Genomic DNA, 22,261 nt, shown 5'->3' with positions numbered 1-22,261 from the left:
ATGAATGAATTATCAATTCGCGTCTAAATGAAATAAAACCCATGAATATTCCTAACACGGATGAATGGATTAGATGTGTGTTGGTTTTGTTTAATCCTACAGTGGCTCAGCGACGTGACGCACGCGACGTCGACGCTTCGACGCACAGGACTCCTCGCTGTCTCCGCTGTCTCTCGCGACCAGACGCCGCAGTGCAGCTCAACAGCTACCAGAGACTACCGTTCGGCTGAAAAATGCTCCCGTTATCCATCAAAGACGACGAGTACAAGCCTGCCAAATTCAACCTGTTCGTCAAAATATCGGGCTGGTTCAGGTAAAGACATTAAAATGCTCAATATTTCATTGAGTTTCACTCACAGCTGTCGGCTCTGTGTGGCTACGGCAGTTAGCATTCTAGTTAGCACTCGAGACTATTATCAATTAAACTAAATACTTTAAGTAATTATTTAAATTTAAAGTCTATAATTATATGCTAAAACAATTGAACAGTTATAATAAAGAATCAGACCGCTACAGCTATTTTTTCAGTTAACGTTAGCCAGTTAGCAGGACGAAGTAAACATTTGACACACAACCTTAAATATCTTTCATTTTACTTTATAAAATGTGTCAAAATATATTCCGCAACAAAATATGACTATCAAGAGATTGTTTGGACCACATGTCATTTTTTCTAGACCGTTTTATTTGAATAAACTACAGTTGTGTATTTGATTAGCTGTGGCTTCCTGCAGCCAGTCTGTCTGGTCAGGCCACTGTATAAATGAATCCGTCTGAAACCACTCTCTCTTTTTGTCTTTATGTCCTTCCCCAGATCGATTCTTGCCGATAAAACCTCTCGCAATCTGTTTTTCTTCCTGTGTTTGAACCTGTCGTTCGCGTTCGTGGAGCTGCTGTTCGGAATATGGAGTAACAGGTAACAGTCCGACGCGAGATTATGCCACGTAGGTCTAAATGTGGGATGAGCAAGTGCTTTTGTTTTGGGCCCTATCTTCTGTCAACGATGTTTTTATTGTGTGTTTTCCCCTGAGCTGTCATCGTAGTCGTCCTTGAATTGAGATTGAGTGCTGATCGAAGTTCAGCTAATACAGGGTGTGTTTGAACGTAACACATGCCTTTGATGTCTGAAAATGTATTTTAGATAAGCAGTTCTTACTTGGTTTTGAGTAACAGCTGTCAAGTTTGTCTAATTTTGTCATTGATTACTTACCCCCATGTTGTTCCTAACCCATAAAAGTTTTGTTTGTTTTCGGAACGCGATTTAAGATATTTGGGATGAAAACCGGGAGGCTTGTGACTGTCCCATAAACAAGCAAGTAAATTATTACACTGTCATGGTCAAGACATCTTCAGAATAATCCATCTGCCATCAGTGGTTCAAATGTAACGTTATGAAGTGAAGAGAATACTTTTTGTACGCGAAGAATACAAAAATAAGTTTATTCAACAATTCTTCTCCTCTGTGTTTCACCGTAGCACCATTTTGGAGAACATCTGCTAAACGCAAACTGCGTACACTATTCTACAAAATGTTCATTTTGGGTTGGAGTAACCATTTAACGACTAAATGTCTTCCCATTTTTACATTATACATCCACTTTCACTGAGGCTGTAACATTGTTGGTTGTTTTTTATTTTTATTTTTTTTATTTTAAGTGACGTAGTTATGCATGCAGCAGAGTTGAGCATTACAGTATTATGCAAATCATTTACATTTTTTAATATTTTGTTGTTATTGATATTGTTTATTATAAGTTTATTTACTCTGCTATCTTTCATATGATAATATTATGCAAAGAAATGACACCATCCCATGAATGGGAGTGCAGACAGTGAAGCATTATTATTTTTATTATTATTATTATTATTAAATCAACAATAGTACCACTAGTAATAATATAATAGTATGCATTTTTATTTATTTATTTATTTGTTTGTAATACTTCATTTAAAACAATAATCATATTACGCAAATTGAACAATACAACAATGATTATTTTTATTATAATTATAATAATTATTGTTGCTGTTTATAATAATTTAATACACTTTGTCATTTGATAATACTATGCAAATGACATAATCCCATATTTAAATAATCATTAATATTTTTTTTTTCATTATTATTGTTTATACATTATGCATGTGTCTACACAAAATATTTATGCAGTACATTATATAAGCAATGTTTAAATCAATATTAAATGTAAATGTATTAGTAAAAGAATATATTTGAGTATTTAAAAAAAAAAAATTAAATGTTTAAATGTATTTATTTTATTTTGCGTAATTTGACCCACTTGAAACGAACTTGACGACCAAATCTCTGTCAGCACGAATGGAACTTTTGGACTGTTTTCTTTTTGTCTTGAAGAGAAAGAGTGAATGTCTCACAAAAGCTCTGAGTTCAGTATGGGGTGGGATGTATTTCTCAGGTTTCGTGATAATTTTACACTTCCCTTTTTGTGTTGGTTTAATTCTCAGTCTAGGGTTGATATCAGATTCCTTTCACATGTTCTTTGACTGCACCGCTCTCCTGGCAGGCCTTGCAGCATCGGTCATTTCACGCTGGAGGTCCAATGACTCCTTCTCATATGGGTGAGAGCACACTACAGTTTAGAAACAGCTATTGTGGGTAGTGTACCAATGACACAAGTTTCCTAAAAATGACACATTGACTTCTGCCTGAGTGGTTTTGACAGGAAACTGCATGTCTTCGTTGCGTTGTTATGCAAGTCCATTTGATTGTTTTGTAGGTATGTCAGAGCAGAAGTGCTTGCAGGATTCGTGAATGGCCTTTTCCTCATCTTTACCGCCTTCTTTATCTTCTCAGAAGGAGTAGAGGTGTGCAGTAGTATAAGTTTTCAGTCGATTTACTTGCCAATTGGCATACTGATGCACTAATATCTTTATTGTTGAATGATGGTCTTTCGTCTTCTCACCAGAGGGCGCTGGAACCCCCTGATGTGCACCATGAACGTTTGCTCCCGGTGTCTATAGCAGGGCTGCTGGTGAATCTTGTAGGAATATTCGTTTTTCAACATGGAGGTCATGGACATTCACACGGTGATGAAGGTAAGTATCTCACAAAGAAGAACAAACATATGAGTGTATATATGCACAGTTCAAGGGGGAGTCGTGGCTTAATGGTTAGAGAGTCGGACTCCCAATCGAAAGGTTGTGAGTTCGAGTCCCGGGCCGGCAGGAATTGTGGGTGGGGCATGTACATGTACAGTTCTCTCTCCACCTTCAATACCACGACTTAGGTGCCCTTGAGCAAGGCATCGAACCCCCAACTGCTCCCCGGGCACTGCAGCAAAAATGGCTGCCCACTGCTCCGGGTGTGTGCTCACAGTGTGTGTGTGTGCTAGCGCACACAGGGGTGGTGCTAGCGCAGTGGATAAGACACATGTCTTTGGTGTGAAAGACCCGGGTTCGAATCCACTGTGAGACACCAATGTGTCCCTGAGCAAGACACTTAACCCCTAGTTGCTCCAGAGGTGTGTGACCTCTGACATATGTGGCATATGTTGTAAGTCGCTTTGGATAAAAGCGTCAGCTAAGTGAATAAATGTAAATGTGTGTATTCACTGCTCTGTGTGTGTGCATTTCGGATGGGTTAAATGCAGAGCACAAATTCTGAGTATGGGTCACCATACTTGGCTGAATGTCACTTCACTTTCACTCACTTTCACTTTCATATAGTTATTTGCTGATATAAAGTGCATAAGTTTCTCTATAGATGTGTTGCTCTTATTTTTAAGGTCACGGCCACAGTCATTCTCTATTTAATGGCAGTGTGGGACATGGACACAGTCATGGGGGCCACGGCCACAGTCATGAGTCCAAGCATGGACACGATCATGGGCATTCACACGGAGGACACGGGCATGCACATGGAGGACATGGGCATTCACATGATGATCCCCACTGCCATGGTGAGACCTGAACCTACATTACTGATTTGAGTGCAGTTTCTGTAATGACTCAGTAACATGATAATGCATCAGATGTGTTATTGTGAAAATTGCAGAAATCATTTCTAATGTGTCTGTGTCCTCAGATGACCATTTGCACACACCGGGAAAAGGCTCCAGCAAGCAGATTTTACAAGGTATGACCTTTTTGTATGTTTGTTCTCCTCCAGATGGCGCTAGAGATCGTTTTGTCGCAATATTTGCCATGCTTTTAAAAAGGCACCAGATAGGAAAATATTAACAATCGCATTTATCAGGTCTAGAAAGCTTTTTCCTCTTTTATAGGTGCTCAGTATTTTGAGTTCTTTGTGGATGAGGTCCTTTAGTAAAAAAAAAAAAACTGAAGGTAGACAGTGGTCTAGATCAGACGTAACTGGATGATGGACTTTTCTGTGCAACCAAGTGACACCTCTGACCAATCTAACCTCTAACCTTTGATTTGGGTCGGGGGGGTAACCAGGTGAACACTGACACCGGAGCAAACGTGGTACACTGTCACTTTAAATCCCTTTGTCCGAGCTTGTGTGGGAAAGAGCAGAGCAGAGAAAGTAGTTTGTCCCCTTCACCCTGGCACACACAGAGAGAGAATGGATCCTTTGGGAGGCCTTCTCAAGGGAGAAAGAATGAGGAACAGAGGGGAGGCCATGTAGAGAGAGGGAGGGGAGGAGGTGACAGTGCAAAAGGTTACGCTGCCTCCATCCCGGCCGAGGGACCTATTCTCTGCTCCCCATGATGAATTGCAAGTAGATCCTACCAGCCTCCCGTCCTGAAGATTTTAATGCCTATTTAGGCTATGTTTATTATACTTACTTTTTACACAGAATACCCGGTAGATGTAGTCTATTTGTCAAAACATGCAGTATGAAATATTCTGCACTGCACAGACTACTGTATTCCAGAATGCAATGCACTTGGCTTTCCTTTTGCAGTATGACAAATGAAACGTGATTTGTCTAAAAATATTTGTATATACCTGTGTTTAAGACATTATACACAAGTATTATTATTATAGTCTTTTTATTTAATTACTATTACCATTTATTAAAATAATTATAATAATTATGATCATTATGCAAAAAAAGCAATGGAATATTATTATAAGATTTTTTTGTATTATTGAAGTTATTTTACAAAAGATAATTAATAATAATAAAAGTAATAATAATAATAATAATAATAAACTAGCAAAAATATTGTTTCTCATTATGAATGTTTTAAATTATCAATATCCGTATTTAGCAATAAATGTATTCTCATAGATATTATTAAATTACTATAATAATAATAATAAATAGTGATTATTATTATTTTATGAAAATAGTATTTTACAAAAAATAATGCAATATTTTATTATTGTTAAGTGAGAATATTAATTGTTGTTATTTTGCAGAAAATAAATATTTTCACGAATCATAATTATTTTATAAAAACATTATTAATTTACTTTTCATAAAAGTAAAAGTGATACAAAAATAGATTAATAAAACAATTATTATTATTAGTAGTAGTTTTGATGAAAGGAAGATATTTTTAATAAAATGTAAATGTTTTCATATTTATCGTTGTATTTTTTTAGTATTATAATGTGAAAATATATATTTTAATTTAATTTAATTCGTTTATACAGCATAGTAAGCTATTAGTACTTTTATAAGCCATTCTTTCTAAGGACACAAAGAGCTCCAGCATTCTTGTTATTTTTCTAGTATTTATTTTGACCACATTTGGAAGAATTCTTCACTTATTAGGAAGTTTGCTCCGTTATTGCGGTTGTGCTTTCTGCAAAACTAAAAGTAACCGAAAGTATGTCAACTCATTTTGAGGGAAGGAAAGTGTACCGTCTCAGTGCCATTATACCACAGTCCACAGCTATTCTCCAGTGTTGATCAGGACAGCCAGAACAGACCCTTGAGTTCAGGAAATGTTGACTAACTCACTCATGTTGGTTTTAACATAGTAGCATATGATATGATATATTCTGGAAATGTATTCAGGGAGGGCAGTCTTGCAGGTTGGCCATCCATTCGAGGATGTACTCGCATGATCTGTTTGTGGAATGACATCATCAGTTTGAGGGTTACCGCTAGAGATGTATCCAAGACCGCGGGTTCGTTCCGTCCGCAATAGTCATGTTTGAACATGGGTACTAGCAAATGCTGTATCCACATCTCATTAGTGCTGTTGAAGTGAAACCAGGACCTTTCATGTAGGCAAAAGCCTTGCTGTAAACTACCTACATAGATAACCGTCTACTTCATAAGTGACTGGTTTGGAAAAACTATGGGCATGACTTATGCAAATGGCCTTTTTTGTCTTTTTTTCCTCAAGTCACAATTGATTTTAATAGAGTTTGATGTTAGCAAGTTGCTTAGCTAAAAGCACACACAAATACTTATTTCAATTTTATTCAGTTATTTTAAATTATTTTTTTCTTGTGGACCAAATTAGCTTATTAGAATGATTTCTGAAGGATCATGTGACACTGAAAAACTGGAGTAATGGTGCTGAAAATTCAGCTTTACCATCACATGAATAAACTAAGTTTGAAAATATATTAAAATAGAAACATTATTTTAAATCGTAGTAAAATTTTACAGTATAGCTATATTTACTGTATTTTAGTCTTAATTAAAAATCTAAAAAAAAAAAACATTTTGAACAGTTTCGAGGATTCTCCTTCAGATTTTTTACAGAATAAATCCTAACCCTGATTTTCTTCATTTCAGGAGTTTTTCTCCACATTGTTGCGGACACGTTGGGCAGTGTCGGTGTCATCATATCTGCCATCCTAATGCAAAAATATGACCTGATGATCGCCGACCCCATCTGCTCCATGCTCATCTCGATTCTCATAGGAGTGAGGTGAGTACGCAAACCCCGGCCCATGCTATTATGAGAACTGAGCTCTCTCGACTCAACTCAAGACAATCCTCCAATCCTCAGACCCCACCCAGAAACCCTCTGCAGCACCCAACAGATCATACAAAAGCCACTTCACAGTGCCCTTCACCAAGAGCCCTGTGAAGCCATTGGCGTGCCAGCTGGGTGAATTACAGGATACGCGCTCAGAGGGTGGACCCCAGAGCACTTTCTCAACATGTGGCCAAACTGGAAAACCCAGGATTTGACTCTTATGTGGCATTTTTCAACCAACTCCAGTCGAGAAAGTAAAATGCATAGCATTTCATCACTTTTTAAAGCTACCAAACCTCTCATTCCTCCTCCTTAGACTTGAAAATGCCAGATCAGATGCTTTTATGGTGATGAGTATGCTTTATTTTTTGTGTGTGATGTAGGTAAACGTATGTAAAGGCTGTGTAAATTGCAGATGGCCTGTGGTTACTGTGCTTGAGAGAAGAGGAACCATTCGTAGCCCCTTTTTGCAAAATGCAAGAGTCTGAGCAAAGCCTTTCCAGCATATTCATCTCGTCCCTCCAACCCCCCTCTCTCTCTCCCTCTTGTCCGTGTTTGAGGCTTTTCTTCTCCCTCTCTGGAATGTGGTGGCGATCTGTGAATGTTACTTCAACAAAGGCATCTTTTAAGATGGATTTTTCCTTCTTTTTGTTTCTCAAAAAAGAGGGGTTTGTGTCATCAAGACTCAAGACATTTTTCCCCCTCTTCTTCAGTTTTCCATGCATTGACCGATTGGCAAGTCCTGAGAATTGAGAGTAGTAGGGCTAAGACTGTGGATGTTTTCCCATATTGCACCTGCGTGACAGCGTCTCGGTCTCAATCAGGTGCAATCTGGAGGCCGATCTGGTATGGCTCATGTACAAAGGTATTACACAACTATGGAAAGCCATTAAATTCCAAAGCAGAGAATTAAAAAAACAGTTGCAAACCAGAAATGAGCTGGTTAAAGAGCTCGTGAAGCTTAAGACTTCACGTTCCTGTGGCCCATCTGTAAATTCTGTGTCTTTTGATGCTGAATGATTTTGATATGACTAAATGCGTATTAGTTTTCTGAGACCTAAAATTAAGCAAAATTTCTGGCTGTTTTCATATTAAATACTAGCATATTCAATACTAGTCTTCTCTTCCGGGTCTGTTGTGAGCGCGTTCACGACGCTGCTGACGTGGGCGCACCAGAAAACACGTCAGCAGTGTCATACGTCAACAGTCACAGCAGTCGCACTCACAACAGACCAGACAAGAAAAGACTATGCTGAATAAAGTCTTAATTTATTTTATTTTTGACCAAAATGTATTTTCGATGCTTCAACAAATTCTAACTGACCCTCTGATGTCACATGGACTACTTTGATGATGTTTTTCTTACCTTTCTGGACATGGACTGTATACCGTACATACATTTTCAATGGAGGGACTGAAAGCTCTCGGACTAAATCTAAAATATCTTAAACTGTGTTCCGAAGATAAACGGAGGTCTTACGGGTTTGGATTGGAACGACATGAGGGTCAGTCATTGATGACATAATCAATAGTAAGCTGTAGAATATACTGCAGAAATGGTAGTATGCTATTCTAAAGTGTTCACCAGAACTATTGTGTGTCCAAAGCATGAGTTCATCTGCAGCTCTAGACTCTCTTACATTTGAACTTCATGTCTCTGTATGTCTGGCATAGCAGAATCATTCATCGTTCGAGTCTTGAGAGCGATATAATTGGCCACACGGAATGTCTGTGGCTCTTTGTTTGATCGTTAAGATGGACTCTGCTTTGTTTGGACAGCATTTTCCCCATGTACTCCTAATTGTGAGATTGATATTCTCAAGAGAGCGCCTTGTTTTGATTCGGCCATCTTGCTCACATTTGGATGTTTGACCTTTCGTTAAGATGATAGACTTCTCCTTCAACAGATGCACCTGAGGCATGACACATTTGCGCGGTACCCTCTGCATAAGACTCCCTGCTGCATGTGAACTGGGGCATGTTTAGCTAAGGCCTCTCTGGGTGCGGTAGGCTTGCTTTAGGGGGATATCTGTGTACGGCTGCAGCAGCTAGCTCTGCTCCGGTACCCTGTGATTAGTTGAAGGGAGTGGAGGAGTCCTGCTGCTGTGACCTACAGCAGTCCCCCACCATTAAAGTCTTCCAAAGACCGCTAATCGCTTTGGGTCTCAGCCTAAAGCCCGAGAAATGGGCGTGTAAAGAAAGTTAACAGTAATTAACATTTGTTCTTGCCGTGCTAAGCTGGGCCTTTGAGGATTAATTAATTTGTCAATCCTCAGTGCAAATGTGTCTAACGGCTCTCCGAAGCTGCTTTTGTTGCATGTTATTGTGTTATTCTTTGATCTACTGTACTTCTTCATATAATGCGCTTTAGCACTGTAACGCTACTAGATACTGTAAAGTTTTTCAGAATGCTAATTTACGTATTGGTGCAGGTGAGGAACAAGTCACACATACAGTACATGCAACACTTTATTTAACACTCTGCATATAGAAGTAATTTATGTTAGCTGAGGGCTGTATCAATCAGTCTATAGTTGTGACCCCGACATGTTTCACGAGATTCATTCCGTTTTACACAAATTGTCTTCTACATTCAGATTGGACCTTTTTTGACCATCAGCTGTGTGGTAAAAAAGTTTTAGTATTAGTGATCATTTATAGTAAAGTGTTGGTAGAGCTGGTCAGAAGATGTTTGAACATTTGAAGACTCTCAAACTGTAAAAACGAAGCACACATTTTATGCACAAGGCCAAATAGCTATACAATCCTGTGGTTATGACCACCATAACTTTAGTGCAGTTCGTTCCTAGCAGCAAAGCATCTTAAGCCTTTTGTGGTGGAATCCCAATAACTACTTGCCATAGAAATGGAAAGGTTTGTTAGGTCCTATTGCATATAAATCTCAAATTAAATGTACCTGCTATAATTCCCACTGTAATGTTTCAGACGCAGACTTCACTACAGTCACCTCATTCTTGCGGTGGGTCTGGTGTCATAAATATTTCTGTGCTCCAGTTAGGTACTCAGGTTGTCTGGGCGTGATAACAAATAATTTCCATGTGGTTTAGAAGTGTGTGTGCTTTTACGAGTGACTGCTTTGTGCCGTGTGTCTCCAAGCTGTTTTCCTGGTTTCCAAAAAAGTCCATAGTTGATTACAAGCATCCTTTTTTTTTTTTTTTTTTTTTGGAATGATTACAAGCATCCTTGCAGATTTTATCCTGATTGTCACCCTGACCTAGGTGGTGACATTTCGTTTGTGTCACTGGCCAGCTTAACCTTGATGCTTGCACATAATTGTATTTCAGGCAACTGAGTCACTTTTGTAACTGCATTACAGCATTTTCGGGGCAGTTTAGTGATCAAGCGCCAGCAAATGGTGAGTAAGAGTGCCTCTGTTTCACTGAACAGGAAGATATGGAACAATAGTATGAAGTCAGAGGTCTGAGGTACCCTCATCCAGTACTTTCCTGTTTTCATTTTATTGCCCAAAAGAGGAACAAGCACACTGGTTACTGAGAGGAATGCACAGCAGGAAGTTTCATGATGCCCTGTCAAAGTACATGTTGATGGGAACATTTGTTAATTATAGAAAAACCTCCAGAAACTTGACATGTTCTGCGGTGTGACATATTTGCTTTAACACCATTTTAACCATTTTAAAATGTTGTTTATAAATGCAGCTTTTATAACCTCATTTTATTTGAGAGACTACAGAAAGATTATTGTGTATTAATCACTAATAGCAATTAGGACACTTTACTAAAACAATTTACATGGACTAATGAGGGCAACGGTGATTTAAAAATATCAGATATCTAGTTGCTAGATGCATATCAACTCTCGATATAGGGTAGTAAAAGTCTGTAGAACCTCACAGGACAGGACTATTGTGAAATCAAAGCCTTGTGAGTAACATGATTGCAAATTTTATCAAAGCAATGTTGGGGCAAAATATTTTGAAGGCACACGTTGTTGCAGTTTTTCAGCAATGTGTGCTATTTGTAAATGTTGTGAAATGAGTCTTTGTTGATGCCACATTTTCTTTTACTTTCATGAATGTCCAAATGAGACAGCCATCAGCTTCTCCACTTTGGTGTGTCCCAAACTGAGGCTTGGGTTTCAGGGAGGAGTTCAGGAGAACATGGGGGTGATAGAGTAGATTAGGGACCGGGAAAAAAGTCCAAACCAAGGAACCCTCTAATGGTTCCCAGATGGAGCAGTGGTCAGGCCTTGGAAGGTTTGAAGGAGAACTGATGACTTTGTAAGATGCTGGCCTAGCCAAGACCTAGCTTTGATGGGGCTGAAACGGCTGACTGGTTAGGAGAGAAATAGTCCTAGTACTTTTTTAACCAGTCAACCGTTTCTGCCAAGTGATTCTTCGGCAGAATGAATGGGTTTGGATGTCTATCCTGGTCTGCTCAGGGTTGCTTGCCGGCTCACACGCAGTATAGCTGTTGGAATGACGTCAGCACAGCTCTGTTACTCCACCCCAACCATAAGATGGGCAAGTTAATGTTGGAGCATGTTCTGAAATAACCCTAATGAAAAGAGTTCTTGTTTGTCATGATAATTACAGAATTTCCTCTCCTTAGCTTATAACACGATGTGTCAAGCTGTTAGGTCACTAACCAATGACGTTTTTATGTGTGGCGTCCCTTCCTGTTGCCAGAGTTTGCCTAGTACTTGGTGCTCCATTGAATTCTTGTCTCATAGAACGGCGATTCATTTCTCGCCTCCCTCTTTTCCACAGTGTGGTTCCTCTGCTCAGGGAATCCATAGGGATCTTGATGCAACGGACACCTCCTCCTCTGGACCATACCCTTCCTGAATGCTATCAAAGGGTAAGTTATTTTTCATCATCCGGACCCTATTTGTGAAAGTTGGCTACTTGGTTAGACAGGGATATCAACTGAAACATAACTAGCTATACAAGGACCCACATTTGAAAAATGGGAACTTCACACCCTATCGAGGGTCAGAACCTCAATCTTGCAATATGGCGGTTCCAGGTTTTTGCCTAAAATTGTTATAGATTGCCAATGACAGTCCAAGCACCCTAATGACTGTCTAAACCTTTGAGAAAAACGGGGGTTGTGTGTGCTAACCGCAAATGTTCCCTGCAGGTCCAGCAGCTTAAGGGTGTCTATAACCTCCAGGAACCTCACTTCTGGACCCTTTGCACAGATGTGTATATTGGTACACTCAAACTCCTTGTGGCGCCCGATGCAGATTCTAGATGGATTCTCAGCCAAACACACAACATTTTCACACAGGTGGGGGACCGTTGGAAACACAGCTTTAACAACTTAATCTCACTTATTAGGAGACATTTCAAATTTTCCATTACATGTTCTTTTCTGTCCTGTGCCCAGGTTGGCGTCAGACAACTGTATGTTCAGATTGAAGTGGCAGCCATGTAGAAGTCCACCACACTTCTCCTGATCTTTGGGAGTCCCGGGACCAAAGGCCCTCTGTGCTGCTGTGGGGAAATTCTCCACCTCAACCCATCTTTGGGTTTTTTGTCGCTCCACTTCCATCTTGGATCAAGATGGAGCTGGTGCAGTCCAACCGGTCTGACTCCACTCTTGCCAGAAATCAATTGACCAGCTACAATGTTTTTGAGGGAAGCAAGAACTTTGCAACATTGGTGCACCCTCTCGATCATTTGAACTTTTGTTTTTTTTGAAGTTCCCCATTGCTTTTGATTTTTATAATCCCTACAAAACGGTTTCTTTTGTTCATAATTGCTGCCCTTTTCCAGTATCAGAATGGGGTTTTAATTATTGAATGTGGAGTTCAGTGGACATTTAAAAAAAATATAGCAGTATGTGATTCATTGACTTTTTGTACTTCACCTGCTTTGATTTTCAGTTGCACAGTTGTAAAGAAGTGCAGAATTAGTTTGCCAACGCCATTATGTAAACAAACATTTGTCTGCATTTCTTAAGTGCCTTTTTAAAAATGATCATGGACAATCGCTTTCACCATCATGTTTGATTGTCAACATGAATGCGATGAAAACTGGCTCTTTATGACCTTGGGTTCTGTCTACAATTAAAACATTCCTTTGCATTTGGCTTTGCTGTTTATGCATGGTGTAAAATTTGAACAAGTTCCTAAAACCTGTCATATAGATAGAATTAAACCGGAGCAGCTGTTGACTTGAATGGAAATTGTAAAATATCTCCATGATTTTTTTTTTTTTTTTTAATGTGCAAGCATCTGTAGGAAAGTCCAACATATTTGCAGTTAAATGTCAGAGCCTATTACTGTTTATTTCCCTTCAAGTAATCTGTGGAAACAGTTAATCAAGGCTAGTACTGTCTGGAGACAGACTTTTTTCAGTTTAAAATTGATCAGGATTTCCTTGTGATTTTCCAAACTTACTCCACTAATTTTCAGCAAAAAAAAAAAAAAAAAAACTTTGTTTTTTAGCTGTACTTAAAATAAAAATAAATTCTACTCTGTAATGGGTTGAAAAAACGACATTTGAAAATGTTTAGTTGCATTTGAAAGGATGAAGAGTTTTGAGATATGATTTTTCAGGACAGTATTGTTGTATTGTCTAACAGTTGTTAAACTTTGTTTGCCAAGCTATTAAGATTGCACCAAAATGTTAATTTTATTATATATATATATATATATATAATTTGTTAAACACTATTTTCACAGAAAGAGTAAAAACATTGTACACTGAAATTTGAGTTTTATCACATAACATGTTCCAACCTGTTACTTAGAATAATGCTAAATGGAAAATATAAAAGTGTTCTGCAAAAAATATGACAAAGTAGGCTCACACTTACACCACAAGCAAACATGCAAATATCAAAGAATATTAAAAAATTTGGAATATGAATAATAATAATAATCATAATAATAAAAAAAGCTCTACTACATATAGACAAGAACATCAATAATAGGTAATTTCCACTGAGTGGTTTGGTACGATTCGGGATGGTACATCCTGATCTGGCTTGCGTTTCCACTGCCAGCAGTACCCTTACTTAATGGGTGCGGTGTATGAGCAAAGTAGCGAACATAGCCATTCTCATGCACAGAAGAGAGCGCAACATTTTGTGTATGAAAATATAAAATTATAAAATACACTTATTTTTTTGTGTTTGCGCACGCTGATGTAAATAAGCCCAACACGCATGAGCTTTATTCCCTTTGTGTCGTCATTTTCCTTGTAGCATGTGCAAGTGACGATTCTCTGTCAGCCAATCAATGTTCTGCAGTGAGTCTAGCTCCACTCTTTAGGTACCGCACTACTGTGCTAGTAACCCCAATGGAAGGGTACAGGTACAGTTCTCTATTTTAGTACCATTTACAACTTCTGACAATGGAAACAGAAATAATTGCATACCATACTGCATGGTGGAAACAAGCCATAAGTTTTTTGTCAAAGGTGTGCCAAAAGGTAAATAACCTTCACTTAAACAAGTAAATGTTTAAAGAAAGTTAGTGAATCTTGGGCTTTGTACTTTGATGGCAGTAAAAAGCAGATGCAGATCTGTAAACCAAATAATCTCTAAATCCAACACGTGAACTCTAATTTGTCTTTGTGTAAATAAAGCAGACAGAGGCAAACTACTTTCTGACAAAAGCTTTGTTCACTTTCTTTGCAATGAGAGATCACAAACAAAATCAAAGATGTAGTTGAAAGCAGCCAAACCACAATAGGGTGTTGATGTAATCAGTGGCGATGACTGTACGAAAATCAATCTTCATTCATTATGACATGCTCCAAGGAATCTCAGTATTCGCTTTTTTTTCTTATTTACATTCTTAGAGAAAATTCCATTAAGAAATGTATGGAAACATTATGCCAATTTCAAAGAAAGCTCAATTTCAGAGGCACTAATGCAACCCAGATGCAGTTGGTCCACAATAATCTTTTCCATTTCCTCTATTATAATTCCATCATTTATTTTTCGACAGCAAGAACATGACTACCACACGTCAAAATAATCATCCCACTTCCAATCTAAATCTTGTAATGAAATGCAACCCTGGCTCGACTGGTACTTAAAGGTTATAGTGGTCAAATTTGATCTGGAATAACAATTATGTCATTTGCGTGCTCTCCTGACCCTCCGGCAGCTCTAGGATCTCACGTGGACCGCTTTGTCTGCTTTTCCTTTTTAGAAAAACCCAGGAGCACTGAAAAGGAAACTTTTTTTCTTGAGGAACACAAGCTTCTTGGGTATCAAGAAACGTATGTGAAACTATCGGTCATCTTCAAGGTCTTCAATCCCTCAGGACCGCTGAGGGGTTTCAACATGTCAACCTCTAGAGGATGAAGGTGTCCACTGATGATCATTGAATGAAGTGGTCCTCCCAGGTCACAGGACACCAACTCTTGCAGCGTCCCAGAACAGATGGTCTGGTCCTTGGCTCCGATACGAGCCAGACCAACATAGACTCTGTCTTAAGTCATTGCTGCATTGAATGAAAGAATAGGATAAACTGTGAACGCTCACAAAGCTTTCAATCAAATCTAATCCAATTTTACGTCAATGCTTCCCAGTGTCTCAAGTCGGCCAGAAATCAGATTGTTCAACCACAGAGTTAACAGACGATTTCATGCAATTCAGAAAGGTCTGCAAGAGTAACTTACCCAGTTCCTCACCCCGATCCCGTCGGTTCAGTAGTATCTCTAAGAGTTGCTCAGCTGCCTGAGCAACAGTCATGTACCTGGGAGGCTTGTAAATCTTTTGACCCCTGGAAAGAGAGGGGATTGGTAAACTTTAAGGTGAGCAGATGTATCTGGTTTCTTCCATTAATCTGTCTGCATCCTTGACAGTGTCGAAATTAGTTTTAATGCACAGGTTGCAGGTGGTCCAAGAACACTGAGCAAGTAGGTGACCATTAATGTAATTTACAATTGAGCTTTAAAGTTAAATACTCTGCATGCTTAAGGTACATTAGCCTTTAACGGACCATTGGTCTGTCTTTAATGGAATCAGTCAACTAAAGGAAGTTGGAGACATGCTTTGAATTTTTTGGGGGGCCATTTCCCCCTCCCTGCAGTGAAGGGCACCAACCTCACTGGACAAACATCTGACTGTGACCAAAATCATGCAGCATATGGATATTCCATTTCCAAGTAATGGTAGCAGTGCCAATAAATCTGGGAGACATTAACACACTTTCCAGCCTTAAACAGGGAGCAAGCACCAGGCCTAATGCTCGTCTCCTTATAGCATACATAGTGGAACACTAAGACCCATTTGGGGTTTATGTGGATTGGATATAAAATTACACAAAGTGTGTGACCAAGGAGTGAGATAATTATAGGACACCACGGAGAGAGCAAAGAGTTAACAACCGTCTTCTACGATGAAAAATAATTCAACACCAGTGAAAGTTTTTCAGAAAGACTTCAAGTATGAAAGCAGTTGATGAAGTTCACTGTTGCCGATAAACATATTTCTGAAGGCTTCAGAAGGGAAAATTATACTGTGGCAGTTCTGGAGGTGGCCCAGGGAAGGTCCATGATAACATATCATGCGTCCAAGTCAAACAAGCGCCCACGGTTTTTACTTTTGTTACTTGCAGATTGCATATATGTTAACTCAATGTCAGCTGAAAACCACAAATCGACCCTCCTGGAAAAACACCACAGACATAATGTGGAGTCTTACCTCATTAAATTCTTCAAGGACTGCTCTTTGACTTTGATATCTGCGAAACAAGGGAGTTGTACAAAACAATAAGCTTGGGTTTATAAACTAGGTCTCTCTGGATGTTAATGTCACATCATTAATGGTAGGTCGCCCCTCCACCTGGAGCTGTTGACCCCACTCAGTCTGGAGCACCAGTACATTTTCACACTACACCTGAGAGGGCTTCATATTGAGAACAAAGACAAATATACAAATCATGACCAGTCATGTTCTCACACCATGTCAACACTGAAAGCTTCTTCATTAACCTCAAAATGTTTATAAATAAAGGACCAATCAGATGAGACTTCAAGCCTAGGAATCAGTTACAATAAAATAGGACAATTTCTTAGTTTCCTACTTTCTTTATAAATGGAAATATGATATCAACACTGACTTTGGATGAATTTTTAGAAAATGTATGTAAATCTATCCTTTTTTTACGAAACAGCTTTGCAAAAGATTTAAAACCGACAAAATCCATAATCAATTCATGTTTAAAAAACAGCAAATTTATACAAAACTCATAATTATATTTGTTTAAAAATCCCAGCAAATGCATAATTAATGATATTACTGAAAAAAATACAAAAAACTGAAAAATAAGAAATTCAAAATTATTTATTGAAATTATCAAAACAAAATCACTTTTATTTTTTTAGTTGGATAGAGAAAGATGTGGCTGGGGTTGCAGAGTAGCGTATAAAAAATTAAAATGGAACAAGTTCAAGTTTGATGTGTAGACACTGTGTCAGACTTTTTGGAATTACATATCTAATTTCATTTTTGAATTAAATTTTAAAACACGAGCAAATAAATGAACTAATAATTGCCAGCTTGATGGATTGCCCACGTCTTGTTAGCAACGTTATGATGAATGGATGCAGTGTTTATTCTTTGTGTTTTGTCTGTGTGTGTGCTTTTGTTGTGTCTGCAGCTTATTGTGTTAGATAAGCACTCTTGCGGCCAATGGTGGATGGGGAGGTGTCTGATCCCCGCCTTCCTCTGTTTGCTTTTGAATAATAAGGTTAATAACCCTGATCCCTCTCTTGCTCATTTTTGTCCTCGCTCTTGCTCTCCGACTTCTTAGCTGGAAAGCACCTGGGGACTCCCACCCCTCCCCCTCTGTCCCGCCAGCCAATGAGACACAACCCCTAACCAGTAGACTACTATTTTACCAACATTCATTAACAAAGCTGCCTTCCAATGGGAAATCCCACTGGTACTTTGGAAAACGGGGGTTTATTAAGAGTTGGCTGGAAATCTCCACGGCACACGGATATAATGTGTGTCCCGAAGGGAAATGCCTATTTGACGGGACGTCAAAATACAGGGGTCGTCGCTTCTGGTTTTGACACATTCATCGTTACAATGACAGTTAAAAATGAAACAAATATACATGCATGGAAATTTGCTTGGGAAAAGAGCCAAGAGACCGGAGAACCTGCCAATTGTGAGTTTGAACGAGATGTTCTGATCAGACAAAAGGTTATATGATGTCATTAACAAAGACTCAAAGGAAGAGCTTACCCAGCAGGCATAGCGTGTGCAGGCCCATATCCCTGTTCTTCTTGATATTATCATAGAAGCTCTCAGGTCTCCATGTGTCCATCCAAAACATAATGGACACAGTCTTCCTGAAGTTGTACAGCTTATGAAGAAAATGCAATCACATTCATACTTATTCACACTAGATCTTATTTTGCATTGGTCAATGTGTTCACAAGTAACCAGTTCTGTTTATCCACAGACAAGGTGCTTCCTGTTATTCAGTAAGCATGACATCATTCTGAACACTAGAGTGCCTCACAGCTGAGACAACAAAGTGACATTACAGCAAGCAGACTTGTCACCAGTTACTTCAGGTCCTACAGACCCTCTGAAGAATGTATTAATGCGATATGAACAAACACATAGGGAGTGTTGAAGTACTAAGTCTAGGGGTGTCCAATCCTGCTCCTGGAGGGTCAGTGTTCTGTAGAGTGCAAATCTAACATACATGCCTGAAAGTTTCTAGTGAATCTGAAGACCTTGAGTAGCTGGTTCAAGGTGTGTTTAATTATGGTTGGAGCTAAACTCTGCAGGACAGTGACACTCCAGGAGCAGGTTAGGACACCCCTGACCAACTGTATATCTATAACATATTCAGCAGTGGTGACTTAAAGAGGATGAAGAGAGTTTTTACGGGGCCCCTTAAACAAGATATTATATAAACATTCTAATTTGCTCTCGCGTTTTAGTTACATCGAATAAAATTAAAAGCCTTTATTTACCTTAACAAAGGGAATGGTTAATTAAACAGTATTGATTAAACAGATTAACATTTGATTAAATGCAAACAATATAACTGAAACATGCCCACAAACCAATTAGTTATGGGAACATATTTTTAGTTCGTGGACATATCATCTATTTTTTCCTGTGCAGGGCTCTGCAGGTTTTTGCATGCTGATAGTCTAAGAAAAGAAGATGTTTTGAAAAATGTCTTTTGAACAATGTTGTTTTGGACCCCACTGACTGACTTTCATTGAACAAAAACAGTTAAAATATCTTGAAGAAGAATGGAAGTCAGGTTTGGAATGACACAAGGACAGAAGTTTCATTTCAGGGAAGTCGTGGCCTAGTGGTTAGAGAGTTTGACTCCTAACCCTAGGGTTGTGGGTTCAAATCTCGGGCAGGCAATACCACGACTTAGGTGCAATTGAGCAAGACATTGAACCCCCAACTGCTCCCTGGGCGCCGCAGCATAAATGCTGCCCACTGCTCTGTGTGTGTGCACTTTGGATGGGTTAAATGCAGAGCATGAATTCTGAGTATAGTTTACCATACTTGGCTGAATGTCATGTCACTTTTTTGGGTGAAAGATCCATTTAAAGTTGGCACGAAATGAAAATTCACCTTACCTATCTCTAAATATAGCTGATCTTATTATTACCAATTGATTCATGCAATTTTTTTATAAAAAAAATGTCACAATTCAATCTTCCGGTGAAATTACAGATTTCTCTTAAGTGATATATGCCGTATTTCTCCAATCATTTAGTCTGTTTAAACACCACCCTTTCTTACAATCTCCCACAAGTTCCCATGCTACTTTTTTTTATAATCCCTTTCACTCGGGTATATGTCACAATGTGGAAGAAAATAGCTGTCGCTACTTTAATTTCATTGCAACTTTTAAGATCGTCATTCAGAATTCATGACCTAGTCAGAAGAAATGCAGAGCAAAACCAAACCTTCTCATACAATCATTTGACTTTGGAAACAAAACAAAATCACATGTTTTTGGTAACAAAAACAACACACCTCTGGGTGTAGAAAGTCTCGAGTCATACTTTTTTGCGGCATCCCTGGTTGTTGATTTTTTTTCTAATTAGTGTCTCATGATCTACACCCAAACAGTAACTGCAAAGTGTGTGTTATCCTTCCAGATCCCTCTGTGGCTGAGAGCAGCAGCTGCAGTAGATGATTTAGGACCTTCTTTTTCTACCTAAATAATATCCTTTAGAAATGGCACCGCTGATCTCAGATCATCTGAAGATGCCTATCATGAGCTTAGGGCGGCATCTGGGGCCTCTTGGTACATAAAGCTGCCCTGACAGGTCAATACAGGAGGCTGTTATTGATGGCCAGTAGCCTTCGTTGATAGACTCCGCTGGGACGCCTACGACACAAAGGCCGTAATGTCATTTGATTGTTTTCACGAGACTGGGCACGAATGACACACCATAGCGAAGTACGTTCTCTGGAAAGTATATGTTGACAATGACACCATGGGGAAGCACTGGGTTAATGTGCGGCAGCATTACTGAATTTTCTGCAAAATTTTGGGAGCAAATAAGGTCTACTGGTAATAGTGTAGCGATGTGTGAAAGCACAACTTGCATAGAAGTCACTTTCAAACTGAACTGCTTTCTATTGGTCAAAGTGGCGAATCTGCATGACCAATTTGGAAAATCTTTCACCCACTTGTAACATTCCCAATCTCATTGATTGCTATTGACTGGATTTCGCCCGCGGAGATTCACTGAATGACTACATTAGACTGCAACTTTATCCTTACCTGCAATCCACAGCAGCCCACCGCATTCATGATGGAAGCGTTGTAAATAATGCCATACTGAATCCCATCATTCAATTCTCACAGAACCAGGTCAATGTGGGTCGTAGCTCTGGAGAAAAGAAACTGAGGTTCTTTCGATCTTGAATATATCATTAAACTTGATTAAACCCACAGATTCTGAAGTGCATGAAAATGAGGAGTCAGACCCATGTCCCCCATCCACTATGTGGGTTTCAGTGGTTTGGCTGAAAAACGCTGGAGCCAAACACCATGCAAAGCTCAACCGTGACTAGAAGCTGCCGAGACGGGAAAGTGCGGTGTAATTAGTTCAACACTTCTGGAGCATTTCCACAGTACCCATGCCTCAGACGTCCACGTCTGGTAAGACCGATAATGCTGCACCCCAGAGCTCTAGTGCTCAACCACTCTGTGGTTCTTCAGGCACTAATATCCTGAATAATAGGAAACATTTCCATTATTTATCTTCTGTTGGGCTGTAGAAAGTGTTTTCTGATGGGTTTTTTTCCCTTACACTTATGGGAAACTTATTTTGAGGAGTGCATGCTTTCAAATGCACTTAATTGTTTTTGTGGGCATTATCTGAATCAGAATGGAGTTTCTTAGCCAAATAAGTTATAAGATAACATTTTCTCCAATTTCTCATATAATTTTTTCTGTATTCATAATGAAATCTGACTCAGATAGGCCAGTGATAAAGCTTTCCAATGCATCTCTGTGTGTCTGGATTTAGATTTTTTCTGATGAGTCATTGCACTTGTGGGATTGTGGCATAAGTGATGGCAAGTTATGGGTGAGTCAAAACAATGGCAACATGACATGACAAATATGCATAGAAACCTCATATATGAAAGTTGACAAACTATACTGTTGAAGGTTAATCCTCATTGATGGATATTTTAGTTCAGGACAAGTTTGCAGTTATTGTCACACATGGAATAAATCTGACTTTAACAGCAGAGACTGGCTGTTGATCTTGAAGTAGTTAGTTAGTCTTGCCTAAAAGGATCACCAACCACTAGAAACGCAACGTCACTGACATCTGCTCCCTTCGGGATCTCATCTGCCTGTTTTATAGTATATATATATATACTATATGAAAATATCATATTAAAAGGCTAAAAAAGATAATTATGGGGGGAAAATATTATTATTTTAAAAAATGTAATAATCAATTAATAGCTAAATAATCAATGTGGAACAGGATGTTGTCGATTTTGTTGTCATGTGACAGGAAAACTATAAAATTTACATATGTATGTTTACAATTTTATATGTAGCAGACATCTCTATAACTTTACTCATTATATTTATATATATGTAGCAGAGCGGGAGGAGATTATTATAGCACCCTAGGAATACTAAAATATGATGTATTAATGCTGACTACGCCACACCTTTAAAGTGAGGGGAACTAACACTTTAACAGATTTTAGACACACAGGTTCGTTACCAGGTAGGGCAGAGACTAGAAGGTATTAATGTACACGTTTATTAGGTTTACAATAATCAGAACACTTAATACTAAATATATAGCTCAATGGAGCTAAACAACTACGACTCAATACAACACACACAAAACAAAATGACTAAAACTTACCCGTGGCCAGGTAGGCTAG

At 38.8% G+C, this 22,261-nt stretch overlaps 1 protein-coding gene and 1 pseudogene across 1 annotated transcript; one reads left to right on the top strand and one right to left on the bottom strand.

The window, feature by feature from the left end:
• The first annotated feature begins 104 nt into the window (after window positions 1-104).
• On the top strand, window positions 105-12,962 carry LOC132131205 (zinc transporter 7-like). The gene is made up of 11 exons (XM_059543213.1): window positions 105-313; window positions 815-916; window positions 2,485-2,598; window positions 2,757-2,844; window positions 2,946-3,075; window positions 3,765-3,938; window positions 4,064-4,114; window positions 6,704-6,839; window positions 11,641-11,731; window positions 12,014-12,163; window positions 12,263-12,962. The coding sequence occupies exons 1-11, from the start codon at window positions 234-236 to the stop codon at window positions 12,308-12,310; spliced, it is 1,164 nt and encodes a 387-aa protein (XP_059399196.1). The 5' UTR covers window positions 105-233; the 3' UTR covers window positions 12,311-12,962.
• A 1,334-nt stretch (window positions 12,963-14,296) lies between these two features.
• LOC132131375 (diphthine methyl ester synthase-like) lies at window positions 14,297-21,929 on the bottom strand (annotated as a pseudogene).
• Between the last annotated feature and the right edge of the window lie 332 nt (window positions 21,930-22,261).

This window comes from Carassius carassius, chromosome 48 (genome assembly GCF_963082965.1).
Source record: "Carassius carassius chromosome 48, fCarCar2.1, whole genome shotgun sequence".
NCBI lineage: Eukaryota > Metazoa > Chordata > Actinopteri > Cypriniformes > Cyprinidae > Carassius > Carassius carassius.
Note: the sequence above shows the minus strand (reverse complement) of the source record. Positions and strands in the feature narration are given on the sequence as shown.

What these genes read in the sequence shown, in the direction of transcription:
- LOC132131205 (XM_059543213.1), top strand. Translation starts at nt 234, where the DNA reads ATGCTCCCGTTATCCATCAAAGACGACGAGTACAAGCCTGCCAAATTC. An exon ending in AATGACTCCTTCTCATATGG is followed by an intron (nt 2,599 to 2,756) that starts GTGAGAGCACAC and finishes ATTGTTTTGTAG; the next exon opens with GTATGTCAGAGCAGAAGTGC. An exon ending in CACACAACATTTTCACACAG is followed by an intron (nt 12,164 to 12,262) that starts GTGGGGGACCGT and finishes TCCTGTGCCCAG; the next exon opens with GTTGGCGTCAGACAACTGTA.